General features: G+C 44.7%; 3 protein-coding genes across 3 annotated transcripts; 2 read left to right on the forward strand and 1 right to left on the reverse strand.

Moving 5' to 3' along the window:
- Positions 1 to 42: 42 nt before the first annotated feature.
- Positions 43 to 3,975, forward strand: FOIG_09697 (uncharacterized protein; the record flags this gene model as incomplete). Its single annotated transcript, XM_031209979.1, has 2 exons — positions 43 to 1,671; positions 1,735 to 3,975. 2 exons carry the CDS (start codon positions 43 to 45, stop codon positions 3,973 to 3,975), a joined length of 3,870 nt encoding a protein of 1,289 aa, XP_031060230.1.
- A 4,683-nt stretch (positions 3,976 to 8,658) lies between these two features.
- FOIG_09698 (uncharacterized protein) lies at positions 8,659 to 10,773 on the forward strand. Its single transcript, XM_031209980.1, has 7 exons — positions 8,659 to 8,864; positions 8,924 to 9,049; positions 9,121 to 9,224; positions 9,277 to 9,423; positions 9,478 to 10,023; positions 10,080 to 10,387; positions 10,444 to 10,773. Exons 1-7 carry the CDS (start codon positions 8,698 to 8,700, stop codon positions 10,636 to 10,638), a joined length of 1,593 nt encoding a protein of 530 aa, XP_031060231.1. The 5' UTR covers positions 8,659 to 8,697; the 3' UTR covers positions 10,639 to 10,773.
- Positions 10,774 to 11,677: 904 nt separating this feature from the next.
- Positions 11,678 to 12,481, reverse strand: FOIG_09699 (uncharacterized protein; the record flags this gene model as incomplete). The annotated part of the gene is made up of 1 exon (XM_031209981.1): positions 11,678 to 12,481. The coding sequence occupies one exon, from the start codon at positions 12,479 to 12,481 to the stop codon at positions 11,678 to 11,680; it is 804 nt and encodes a 267-aa protein (XP_031060232.1).
- Between the last annotated feature and the right edge of the window lie 109 nt (positions 12,482 to 12,590).

A 12,590-nucleotide genomic window follows, 5' to 3' on the forward strand; every position in this document is an offset into this window, starting at 1 on the left:
TCCCCATTGAGTGATCATCTCCTTTGGATTACCAATCTCACAATGGAGAACCCATCATCCACCGCCGTGCAGTCATTAAATGCATCCGGCTCTTCCAGGGTGCATGTCGGCAACAGCTACAACATAACGCATCACCATCGCAGCGGATCTGGGCAGGATGGTGCCAAGAAATACTTGGACGCATTGCGCTCGACTAATCCTCGTGATGATAAAGCCAGGATTGAACAGACTAACGGCGGTCTGTTGAAGGATTCGTATGTTTGGGTCCTTGATAGCCCCGAGTTCATCACTTGGCGTGATGAAAGCGAGAGTGGCCGGCTTTTGTGGATAAGAGGAGACCCCGGCAAAGGGAAGACGATGTTACTGTCCGGTCTTATCAACGAGCTGCAGCCTTCCACGAGACTAGAGAGCCCAAAGAATCGCAACACAATATCCTACTTCTTCTGCCAAGCCACAAATTCCGGGTTGAACAACTATGTAGCAATCTTAAAAGGGCTCATTTACTTGTTGGCCATTCAGCATCCAGCTCTTGTTGCTCATCTAGACGACAAAAATGGACACGACAAAGATCACTGGAACTCTAAGGTGTCCCTCGAAGGCACTTTCCGCAAAATGGTAGGCGATTTAGCTCTTGGCGAGATATACTTGCTTGTGGATGCTCTGGATGAATGCGTTGAGGACCTCCCTCTTCTCCTGGCATTGATATCAAGCACGTCTTCACGCGCCAAATGGATTGTTACTAGCCGCAACCGCTGCGAAATCGGGGAGCTTTTTGGAGAAACATCATCAAAGCTAGCGCTCTCTTTGGAACTCCATGAAACATCTGTCTCTGAAGCTGTCAACAATTACATCACTTACCGAACTCGCCAATTAGCTGACAGGAAGAAACTAAAAAAGAGTATCGTGCAAAAGATTCATGGTTACCTATCAGAGCATGCCCACGGCACCTTTCTTTGGGTGGCTTTGGTCTGTCAACGACTGGAGAGATGCCGAGCCTGGGAGATTCCAAATCAGTTACTAGAGTTTCCTCAGGGTCTTAACCAGCTCTATGCGCAGATGATGGACCAAATGCGCAAGTCTGACAGCAGCGATCTCTATATCAGAGTCCTTGCCCTCGCGTCCACGGTCTTCCGCCCTCTTACCTTTTCAGAGCTCATAACTATGGAGAACCTGAACATGGATGAGGAGACACTTCCTGATCTCATAGTGGAATGTGGTTCATTTCTGACGACAAAAGGCAAAACCGTTGTGTTCGTCCACAAGTCTGCGAAAGACTTTCTGCTCAAAGAGTCAGGCACATTACTCTTTCAATCTGGACTTGCGCATCATCAATACGACCTCTTTCAAAGGTGTATCGCTATGCTGCAAAGCCTTCATCAGGATATCTATGGCTTGGTCTATCCGGGAGTCTCATTGGATGAAGCTCTCCGGAATTGTCCCGATCCGGATCCATTGGAGAACATGGAATATTCATGTGTTTTCTGGGCTGATCATATGCAAGAGGCATATAAGCTCTCCATTCAAGAGGAGGAAAACGGCAATATCCCCGGGATTGACACTGTTCATAATTTTATTAACGAAAAGTTCTTGTTCTGGTTGGAGGCGCTTGCTTTATGTCAGAATCTACCAGCAGCACTGAAAGCCTTGGCATTTGTAGGGAATTTACCAGTTGTATGTTTCAAATTCTTCCTCATGGCGCTAAGCCAGCCTTATTGTACTAATCGATTCCAATAGCAAGGGCAAGCAAGCTACAAGATCCTGATCGAGGATGCCCTCAGATTCTCACACTATTTCTGCTCTATAATTGAAAGCTACCCACTCCAGATTTACGCCTCTGGTTTGCTCTTCAGCCCGAACAATAGCCTTATCCGCCGTCGATTCAAACAGTACACTTCGGAAATCTTCTCCGAGGGCCCAAAAGTCGACGATGAGTGGAGCCCAATTCGGAGCATTTTTGAACCCCAAGAACCTTTCGATCTTGAGACTATGACCTTCGCGCCCACAAGTCAAATGCTAGTTGTAACCACAGACGAATCATTGACCAGATGGCACGTCAACCAAGAACCTGTGCCTGATGTCATACAAAGAAATGATTTCCGTGGCGAGGAAAGAATTGCACCGTCGTCAGATGGGAAATGGCTAGCAATTATCGCTTCCGGATCGGGTTCAAAGGCAGCGCGGTCATCGGCTGAATGCGAACTTCAGGTTCACGACTTGGCTTTGAACAGGATCGCTTGGCGTCAAGAGCTTGACAGCCCTGTAGTTCTAGGCATGACGATCGCACCTGACAGTCAGTGCCTGCTAGTGTGCCATGGGTCACTGTTTGTGATCTATGATATTAGCGGTGGAATTCGTCGACGGTATCCTCTCGAGCAGGCATTGCCTCGTTTGTGTTCTGCGCCATGGAGTGAAAAAGTTTACTTCTCCTTCTCATCAGACTGTTCCTGGGTAGCATTCCACATGTATCCCAGCACGCAAATTTGGGTCCTGAATTTAAGAACAGGCGAGCAGCACAAGAATGCTAACTGGAAGGATATTTTGCCCATAAATGACAAAAAGTTCATCCCCAGTACATACTTGCTCATGTTTTGCGATGGCGGAGATAACATTTATCTCTGGAATGTTGTTGAGCAAAAGTGTGAAATTTGGAGTCACATTGAGTACTCTTTCTCTCGTTTGGCCATCTCACAGTCTGATTCTTGGATGCTCCTATGTGGGAAGGACGGACTTATCATATATGATCGTGCTTATCACCGTGTACGGCGGGTAATTAACCTACCAGATCTTATAGGAGTGGAAGAAATTGCGATTTCATTCGATGATCAGATAATTGCATGCGCCACTCAGAGCGAGTTATGGATCTTGGATGCTAATACCCTTTTAGCTGATAAGCCACGTACAACACGAGATGCTCACGAGGAATTCCACATCTCTGATAACGGGCAGTTGATAGCTTACAACCTCGGTCGCAGTATTGAAGTATGGGACGCATTGGCAAGCGACATGCTATTTTCGTTGGCCATAGACGACGTCATTCATCAAAGCATCCGGACTATCACATTTTCACCCAAGGATCGCTACCTGCTAGTCGGCGGCCTCCAATTGATCCTTGGGTGGGATTTAGTCGATGACAGCTCGCAAAGAGTCTCGGGTGACTTCGATAGTGGACCTATTGCAGTCTCTGACAAAAGACGTAATGGCGATCGGTGGGTAGCTGCACGTCGGTCTATGGGCGGCGTTTCTGTATGGAATATCACGACAGGGAAACGGACGAGGAATTTCAGACAACCGGACAATCGATCACAGGAGGCTGCCTCAATAGCCTTTGCCGACAGTCAATTGGGAGTTCTATGGTGCTCCAGTAAGGTGTCATCGAGGGATGAGGTATTTCTCTTATACAATCTTGAAACCGGCGAACAGCTCTCTCGGATCAAATTTCCGTACTATCCTGTGGATCAACACTGGTATTTTGGGATCCAGAAACCAAGACCTAAATTGTCTTTGAGTGGAACCTTAGCCATGATTCGGCCCCGGCTAGGTTCCCGCTCATTCTTCATAAACTTGAGCACAGATAGCGATGGTATCGAAGTATACAATTTGCTCGATCGCTTCTTTCTCCTTGACGACTCAACTGTGTCTACTAGTGAAGGAATGTTTGACATAAGTTCCTTTGAGTCGATTTCAAGTCAATCTTCTGAGATATCTACTGTGGACAGTTTTGACTTGGTCAGAGAGAGCGAAGAAAGACCAGCTCGCATAATCTTGGATTTCAGTGAATATAGCAGAGATCCAAATGGCGGTTGGATACAATTTGACAAAAAGCCGCTATTATGGAGACCTGCACAGTACCGAGACAAGATCATAGCAATAGGCCCTGATTATGTTTTTCTTGATCCTTCCTATGGTGTTCAATTTATTCGTTTTGCAAAGGATGCAAACAAAGTACTACACCAAGCTATACAGAACTTATCATAATTGGGATACGAATTCTATGAATAGAAAGAGAATGGTGCAGCGGAGTCGGGGAAAAAGTGCAAAACATTACCTACGTTATCAGTCCTATCTCGACAACAGTTATCCCACGTTATTTGATGAAAATATTACCACATTCAAGTCCAATGGAGTACTAACGGCGGGCAGGCATCTTGAATAATATATTCTATTTCCCGACCTTATCTTGTTGGTAGCTGGCTTACTAGGCGTGTACAGAAATGCACGAAATGTGCGCTTACGTGAGACAGAAGAGCCTCGTGATACCCAACGCGTTTTTTACTCTCAGTTCTGGGAGATAGCGAGGTATAACTCATGATATCAGCCTTAAATGGGCGTAATTGACGAGTCACCGATGAGGTAATTGCATGCCAGAAAGAAAAGCCGATACCAACGACTCAGGAGAGTTTTAAAAATGGAATTAATGTAAACGACTTGGCCGCGGCTTTTGGAGAAATACTGTAGCGAGTGGGTAGAGAAACGGTGGTCTGACGGCGGGTGGGTGATTAGGGCGTACCTCTGGGGAGCGTAACCGGGTCGCACCAGTGATCGGAATGGTCTGGAACCAAACCATACCAGATGCTTACATAATAACCGGTATGGTATTACCGGTAAGACCAATAATACCATTAAGGATGCCAAGACTTTTAAGAATAACGTCGAAAAGCTATAGAAGGGTGAAAGAAAGTGTATTATACTACTAGCTAGTGGCCCAATCATCGTCGTTCTTACTATCCTCACTATTGTTATTCTCCTTAATTCAGGGCTTTCTATACTAAGCCTGGAGATACTTATAGGCCTCTATAATATCCGCCTTCAGCCTACCACGGCAATCAACTATGGTAAGCTTTGCACTGCTGAAAAGGCGTTTACACTTATCTGATATAGGCGAGATTATAAATAGATCTAAAGCGAAGTAAGCAAGATCTCTTTAGGAGTTATAACGGGATAGCTAGTATATGATAGCCTCGTTGCAACCTGCCTCGTCGTTATAAAGCTAGTTAGTGGAAATATATTATTTATATAAATTAGCTGCAGAGACTGGAGTATCTATTTGAATATGTTTATGTTCCCTCTGGCGATTAAATGCGGGGTTAGGATATCTCTTCTTTCTAACTGGTAGCGGTAGTATCTTAATAGTATATCTTCCCTTATACTTTGTCTCCTAGAGCTGCTTTACCGCAGATTATATGTTATTAAACCACTTCTGTTTTTCTTTTTTAGCTTAGAGTACCTATTCTTGCCTAAAATATGCCTACTTTTGATATAGGTTAAGTATCTAAGCTGCATAGTATACTAGTAGAAGGTTAGTATCTTCAGGGAATTAATTCTGCTAGTTTAGCTGATAATTACTGTAATACTCCTTGTACTTTAACTATGCAGTATCTATATAACCCTGAAGGTACTTTTATATAAAATTATTATTATCTTTAGTATTGATTATATTATAGTGATCTTTTGTTTTATTTATTTCTTAAAGAAGGCAGTTTATAGTTAAAAACTAGTTGGTAAGTAATTTTTTTTCCCCCTTAGAGAGTAAAGTTGCGGCATAGAAGTCCTTTAGAGTAAGCTTAATCTTTTTAAGCTTAAACTAGTATTGTTTATTAAGTTTAAAGTTTATAATCCTATAAGAGCCTTTCCTAGGTATATAGTAAGCTAAAAAGATCTCTAAATGCTTATAAATATTTAATGCCTGTATAATTGAATAAAACCACGAATTCCAGTATGTTAAGTTATTTTAGATAAGCTTAAGCCTATTGAATTTGGCAATTATTGTAGTAAACTCCTCTTGGCATTGCAGGGTAAGCCTAATATATTATATAAGGTTATAAAGCCGACCTAAATACCTAAATCTTTTCTAGAGCTCTTTTACCTTTGTATAGTCTCCGCGTTAATAGTGTTTTTTAAGCTTTACTAGATACCTTTTATAGTCCTAGCTAATAAGGAATACCTAGTAGCAGAGATTAATAATATAGCCTAAGTAATAAAGCCGGTGATAGCGGTATTACTTGGGTATTATCTATAGGCAGAGCTCCTTAAGTATGAACTTAATAGCGGTATTATTTAATAAGGCGTTATCTAGTATAAAGTATTTAATCTAATCTCTGCTAATATTATATTTTCTTAATAATTTAAGAATTACTAACCTAATATTCTTACTAATATATTTATTATATATATATTATATACCTAAAATAATAGTTTATTACTTGCTGGCAGTGTTAATCTATAAGGTAATAACCCTAAGAATAGTATAAGGGTTTAGCGAAGTCTAGAGATTAAAGGAAATAGAGATTCTACTCCTTGCTTACCAGAGGTCCTCCCTAAGCTATTACTTTTTTAACCTAAAGGCATTTATAACCTAACTTTAGATAGTTTTTGCTGCTTTTAGGAGATAACTAAGAAGCACTAGGTTTAAAAAGAATAATAGCTCTTAGAAATACTAGTTTTTAAATTAAAAGAAAGTAATATAGTAATATATGATTTAATGAATAAGGAGCTCTTTAAACTTTTTAAGTCTTTCTAGAAGAAAGTATTAATCGCAGCCGCGCTTCTCTGCTGCTCTAGTATAGACTTTTATATCTAACTAGGTTTCTTGATACTACTCTGAGGGTTAATCTGGTGCTTCTATTTAAGATAGTTTCTTACTTTAGACGTGCTATTTATAATAAATGGCTCTTGCTTATGCTTTCCGGCCACATATTTATAGCAGTAATATACTTCTTTCTTATTGCTGTCTCGGATATAGCGAAGACTATACTTCCATATATGTAATAAGCCTAGACAGGCTGCTTTCTTTGTGGTCTTTTCGCGATTCATGTATGTAATATTGTCTTATATAAATTCATCTAGAGGCTCGGGATACTGAAAGGGAGTAGGCGATGGTGTAGGAGTCTTGAAGGATAATGGCATTAAGCTTATAGCCAGAGAGGATAGCGAGGTTAGAACTAGAGATTCTATATGTGATATTTTAATACCGTAAATAGATTAACTACGTGTTATAGGATTATAATTTTAAGCTAAGAAAACTCTTAACCTTAAGGCGCTAGCCAGTTTGGTCCATAACCTAGCCGCCTAGCGCCACTAACTTAGCCTATTTTTAGCCTATTTTAGCCTTACTGGTATAACTTGGTATACCGGTAATACTATGGTATTAAGATTTCTTCAAACCATACTAAGTCTTAGCGGTATTTACCATACTAATACCAACTTATACCAGACCATTCCGATCACTAGGTCGCACTGAGTGATGACGAACAGCCCCAACACTTTGTCGACTTCAAGCGTAAGGTTGAGACTGGCGACGTTGTCCCGCCGACGAGCTAGGCTGTCCTGACGTGTCTTTCTCAATCCCATCCCCCAAGCTTGATGAGATGCTAAGTGATGATGACGAGGTTAAAGACTACCACTACTGGCATTGTGCCAAACCGTGGGGTGAAGAGAGGCCGGCTGTCGTCGAGTTCATTAGCGCGAATACTTTTAGAGGATAAGAAGCAGTGGCAGCTCCTGGATCGCGCGATGAAGGCAAAGCAGAATGCTGACGATGGTGAGTACAATAGCGCAGACGAGACGCGACCTGCCAAGCGCGCTTAGCCACGTGAGTGCATCCGTTCTTCGGTTGTGCCACGTGGATTTGGATTCGGATGTGCCGGCTTGACCGATGAACGGGTTTGAGGCTGAATGGCTAGGACGATTGACAGCACGATTGGATAATTGGCTAGACTGTTGGCTGATGCCGATTTGTTTTGAGCAGAACTGGCAAAATGTTGAGACACATCTGTCGTAGGATATTACGTTTGGCGTTGAGGGTTTTGTAATTTTGTAATTTTGATCAGTTTAAAGATGCGAGCTCACCATAATTGTCTTGATTCTCTTTGTGAACATGTACAGTAGTCAAGACTGCTGAACGAGAGTTGTGCTTGTTCCCGTGCTCCAAGGCGAAGAAATCGACGCTAACCAGCCAGGATGATGATCTGATGTAACCCTAGGATCTCAAATAATGCATCCTGTTTCCCAACCTCACCTTGGTAGTGCCAAGTGCACGCAGATTTACAAGAGATTTACAACTACATGAAACAGAAGAGGTTCACGCATTTTGCTCTTGGGTTTGGGATACAGCGATGCACCATCAGAGAACTCATATTCTCAGCTCTGGAAGGGCCGAATATGACTCCGAATCACCTATGGGGTAATTCCACAGACAAATAGAGCCGACATCAATAGTTTTAAAAATGGCATCAAAGTAAGCAACTTACCCGCGGCTTTTTGAAAATACGGTAGTAGTGGGTAGAGAAATAGTGGGCTGATGGGGGGTTTGGGGCGAGTACGGAGTAGCGTGATACGGGTTTGCGGGGGATTTTGCCGTAAAAGTCGGGTACCACCAGACAAACTCCAACGGCAGCCGGGCCGTCGAATCATGCGGCTCTTAGATTTTTCCCTTTATTCAATGGAGCTAACCCCAGAAGAGGGTCCAGCAGACCACCCCCTGGGGAAATACCCGGGGAGGCGATCCTATTAGGCTGGGCACTTTAGGCTATATTCGCCGGCGTACTGGGGTAATTACAGGACCCGGTTAATAGGTTAATTTGTACGCGATAGAGGGTTTCATATTTAATGTCCAGCTTGGCGCCAAGTTGCTCTTACTCTTTTTGCATCACACTGCATTGTGGCTTTCGAGATTATCCCAAATCTGTACAGCTCTTCAAGATGCCTTTCGCTGTCGGTACAGCTACTACCAAGCAGGACCTCGCCGTCGCGCAGGCTGAGGCTCCTCAGCTCGCCAAGGTCAAATGGTGGGCTGATCCTGGAATGCGCGTGCTGTACTTTTACGCCGCCATTCTGTGTGTCTGCTCTGCCACGACTGGTTACGATGGGTAAGCCAAGGGATCGCCAAGTCTCTGGGCGATGGAATCTGGCTAACGGGGAATTTTAGATCCATGTTGAACACGTCTCAGGCCATGGACGATTGGCAAGATTACTTCGGGAAGCCCAAGGGCTCCAAGCTTGGCATTCTCAACTCTATCTACCAGATTGGTAGCATTGCTAGTTTCCCATTCGCGTACGTTGTTTATGTCTGCGGGATGATAATTGGCGGACGTGAAGGAAAAAAACTAACTTTATTTGGCATAGTCCATTCATGGCTGATCACTTTGGCCGAAAGATCCCCATTGCCACGGGATGTCTCATCATGATTCTTGGCGCTTTCATCTCGGCCTTCACCAATGGCTTCGGCAGTATGTTATCGACCGACTCAAATGTTTGAGCAGCGCTGATAAATCTTGACAGTGTACCTTGGTGGTCGATTCCTCGTCGGTTTCGGAAACTCTTTGGCCCAGCTCTCTTGCCCTGTTCTCCTCACCGAGATCTGCCATCCTCAGCACCGTGCCATCGTCTCTGCCATCTACAACTGCTTGTGGAACCTGGGTGCCACCCGTAAGTCAACATACCACAAACTTAACTCCAACAATCGCTGATGTACGTCTCTAGTCTGCGCCTTCATCGGCCTTGGTACGATCAACATCAACAGCAACTGGTCATGGCGATCCATCACCCTCATCCAAGCCGTGCCATCTTTGATTCAGATCACCTTCATCTATTGGATCCCCGAGTCTCCCCGTTGGCTTATGGCTCACGAGCGTCACGAGGAAGCCCTTGACATCCTTGCCAAGTACCACGCCAACGGAGACGCCAACAACGCGACCGTGCAGTTTGAGTACACTGAGATCAAGGAGACCATCGCCCTCGAATACCAGGCTCAGAAGAGCGGCAGCTACCTTGACTTCCTTCGAACCCGCGGTAACCGTTACCGTCTCATGCTCTTGGTCTCCCTGGGTATCATCTCGCAGTACTCTGGAAATGCTCTGATCAGCAACTATTCCAATATTATCTACGAGGGCGCTGGTATCAAGGACCAGGCCCAAAAGACCGGACTGAACGCAGGAGAGAACATGCTCAAGCTTTTCGTTGCTATTGGCTGCTCCATGGGAATTGATCGCTTCGGTCGTCGTCCACTCTTCCTTACTGCCACTGTCGGTATGTAGAAACATCTCCTGACTAACCAGTTTCTCAGGCTGACTTTGCCAACTTAGGTATGCTGTTGTTCTTCTTGGCCTGGACCATTGTTGCCGCTCGCTTTGAAGCCGGTGGTGAGGTCGAGATCAAGCGTCTTGGATACCCCCAGATCGCCCTCATCTGGCTCTTCGACGTCTGCTACTCTATCGCCTGGTCCGGTCTTATCGTCGCCTACGCTCTGGAGATCTGCCCCTTCAGACTCCGTGCCCGTGGCCTCACTATCATGAACTTCTTCATCCAGGTTGCCCTCACCATTGGCAACCAGACCAACCCTATCGCTCTCGATAATCTTCCCAACAAGTGGAACTTCTGGTGCTTCTACACTGTAAGTGCCGCTTCTCTGACTTTACTCTCATGTTCAGAAGACTAATAGAGAAATAGGTGTGGATCGCTGTTGAGCTCGCCTTTGTCTTCTTCTTCTATGTTGAGACCAAGGGCCCTACTCTGGAGGAGATTGCTAGAATCTTCGATGGTGATGATGCTAATGTTGCACAAGTCGACCTCAAGGATACTGAGAAGCAGGCTGTTTTTGAGACCACGGAACAGGTGCATCATGATGAGCGCAGGGACTTGTAATTGTCTAAGTTGGCCCAGGAACTTGATCATCGCCGGCGTCGCTGAGAGTCGGAGACACCTAATAGTTTGATCCCTTGTTGATAGAAGTCCGCATAATGACAGGACGCTTTTATAAATACAACACTTCTTGATGAATCTCCCCTGCGAGCCTGATCCTTGATCTTGATGCTATTATCACTGCCATCGATATTGTGACTCCGTCTTAGCCAGCTAATAGCCTCCTTTTAGGGAGGCATATATATCCTCCTCTTCTCTTCTCTGCAATGAAGTACATATACTATATATATCATTACTAAGAAGCCCTTATCTTCTAAAGTACCTTCTCCAAGGAGGATATATATAAACTACCGTAATCCAGATGCCAACAAGCATAACACGTCCTATGTTGAGACCGACTATAGCACCATCATTCTCAGATCTATTCAGGAAGTCATCCGCAATCACCATCATTACTAGACCTATTAGTAATAATATAGTCCCGATCCAAAAGCATAAAGCAATAAGGTGTACAACAGCGACGAAATTGGCGCCGCTCCATATAATACGTTGGAATGGTATTCGAAAGCGTATGATAGTGGCAATACTTAGCAAAGTTAATAGCCACCAAGAAGGGTATACTAGCCCCATAATGCAGCCGCTGGACCACTCAATCAGTATATAATTCGTATCTATTAGCATATACTTACCTGCTGCACACGCGATTGGACCTCTGTAAAAGTACCAAGTAGATCGTATTAAGAACAAGCTCAATTGCGGCAAAGCCAAGTACCACTTCCCATTGCATGTAGCCAACGAAGTAGTGGAGAAAAAGTCTTTGGTATTCCCTTGGGATCCGGAGGCCATCACGAAGAAGGATGGGAGCAAGAGGCACATTACCTTGTGGGTTTGGTTGACCGTGACCTGGGGGAGGACTTGAAGGAGTGTTTGCATTTCCTGAAGACTGGGCAGCCGACTGGGTAGTACGGCGCCCAAAGCTCAACCTCCGGCTCTGCTGCTTTTGGAACATGGCGGCTACAGGCCCATCCCATTCTCTGCGGTACTATTCAAGTTCTTGAGGACTCTCAGCAGGAATGGGTCGATGGCACATGGTGATAGAGTCCGGAAATCTCCAGGACGTGGGTAAAACTCGTAGGGTAAGGAGCTTGGCCCAGCGGATGGAGACATCTATGGATGAGAGGACGACAAAGGCTAACACGCATGTGACCACAGGGTCTATCTCTCGTTCCTTTGGGTTTCGACTTATGTAGTCACCTCGTGGAGGAGGAGGTGGTGGCGGCGGAAGATCCGAAGGGAGGAGGGTGTTTGGTTCGTATGGTCTTCTGTCCAGTTCCTCCCACGACTCCAGCAAGTCTTTCACTCGTGGTGAACTGAGCCAATTGTCTACCAGGGCCGCGAATAGGACTTGGCAAGCAATGGCGGTTGCCAAATGCACAGCAGGAACGACCGCATGAGCTAGTATACTGACTCTTGACACCCACCCGTTAGCCCAAACAGGATTGTGTCTGTATCTTGCGAATATCCAAGATGGAAACCAGTCGACTAGGCTAAGGGTGAGGTAGACATAGAATAGAGACTCAACAGCGTGTGCCTGGTTATCAAACTGAGTGAGGCCATAGTCAACATAGCGCTCATCGGATACAGGCTGAGGATATGCGAAGATCCCCGGGCCGCTTGAATCCCTGTTTTGAAACGTATAATTGTACTTAGCACGTCTTCTACCAGTAGCGATAATAGCAAAGGTGAACCGTAAAAAGCTTATGATAAACAGAGGGTAACCGGTAGCGCGCATCAGTAGTACCTCGCGCCAAGGGTGCACATTGAGTTGAAACTTGTCTTGAGCCATATCTTTGAGTACGTTTGATGTTGCTCTTTCAGAGTCACTGCCCTCTTTTCAAATGCTGACGGCGCGCTGAGTGAAATGTCTTATAGGTCATTGACGACATTTGCACTTT

The sequence above is a fragment of the Fusarium odoratissimum genome, assembly GCF_000260195.1.
Source record: "Fusarium odoratissimum NRRL 54006 unplaced genomic scaffold supercont1.16, whole genome shotgun sequence".
NCBI lineage: Eukaryota > Fungi > Ascomycota > Sordariomycetes > Hypocreales > Nectriaceae > Fusarium > Fusarium odoratissimum.

Coding starts and splice junctions, on each gene's coding strand:
- FOIG_09698 (XM_031209980.1), top strand. CDS start 8,698: ATGCCTTTCGCTGTCGGTACAGCTACTACCAAGCAGGACCTCGCCGTC. Junction 9,050..9,120: donor ATTGCTAGTTTCCCATTCGC/GTACGTTGTTTA, acceptor TATTTGGCATAG/TCCATTCATGGCTGATCACT. Junction 9,225..9,276: donor CTTCACCAATGGCTTCGGCA/GTATGTTATCGA, acceptor AAATCTTGACAG/TGTACCTTGGTGGTCGATTC.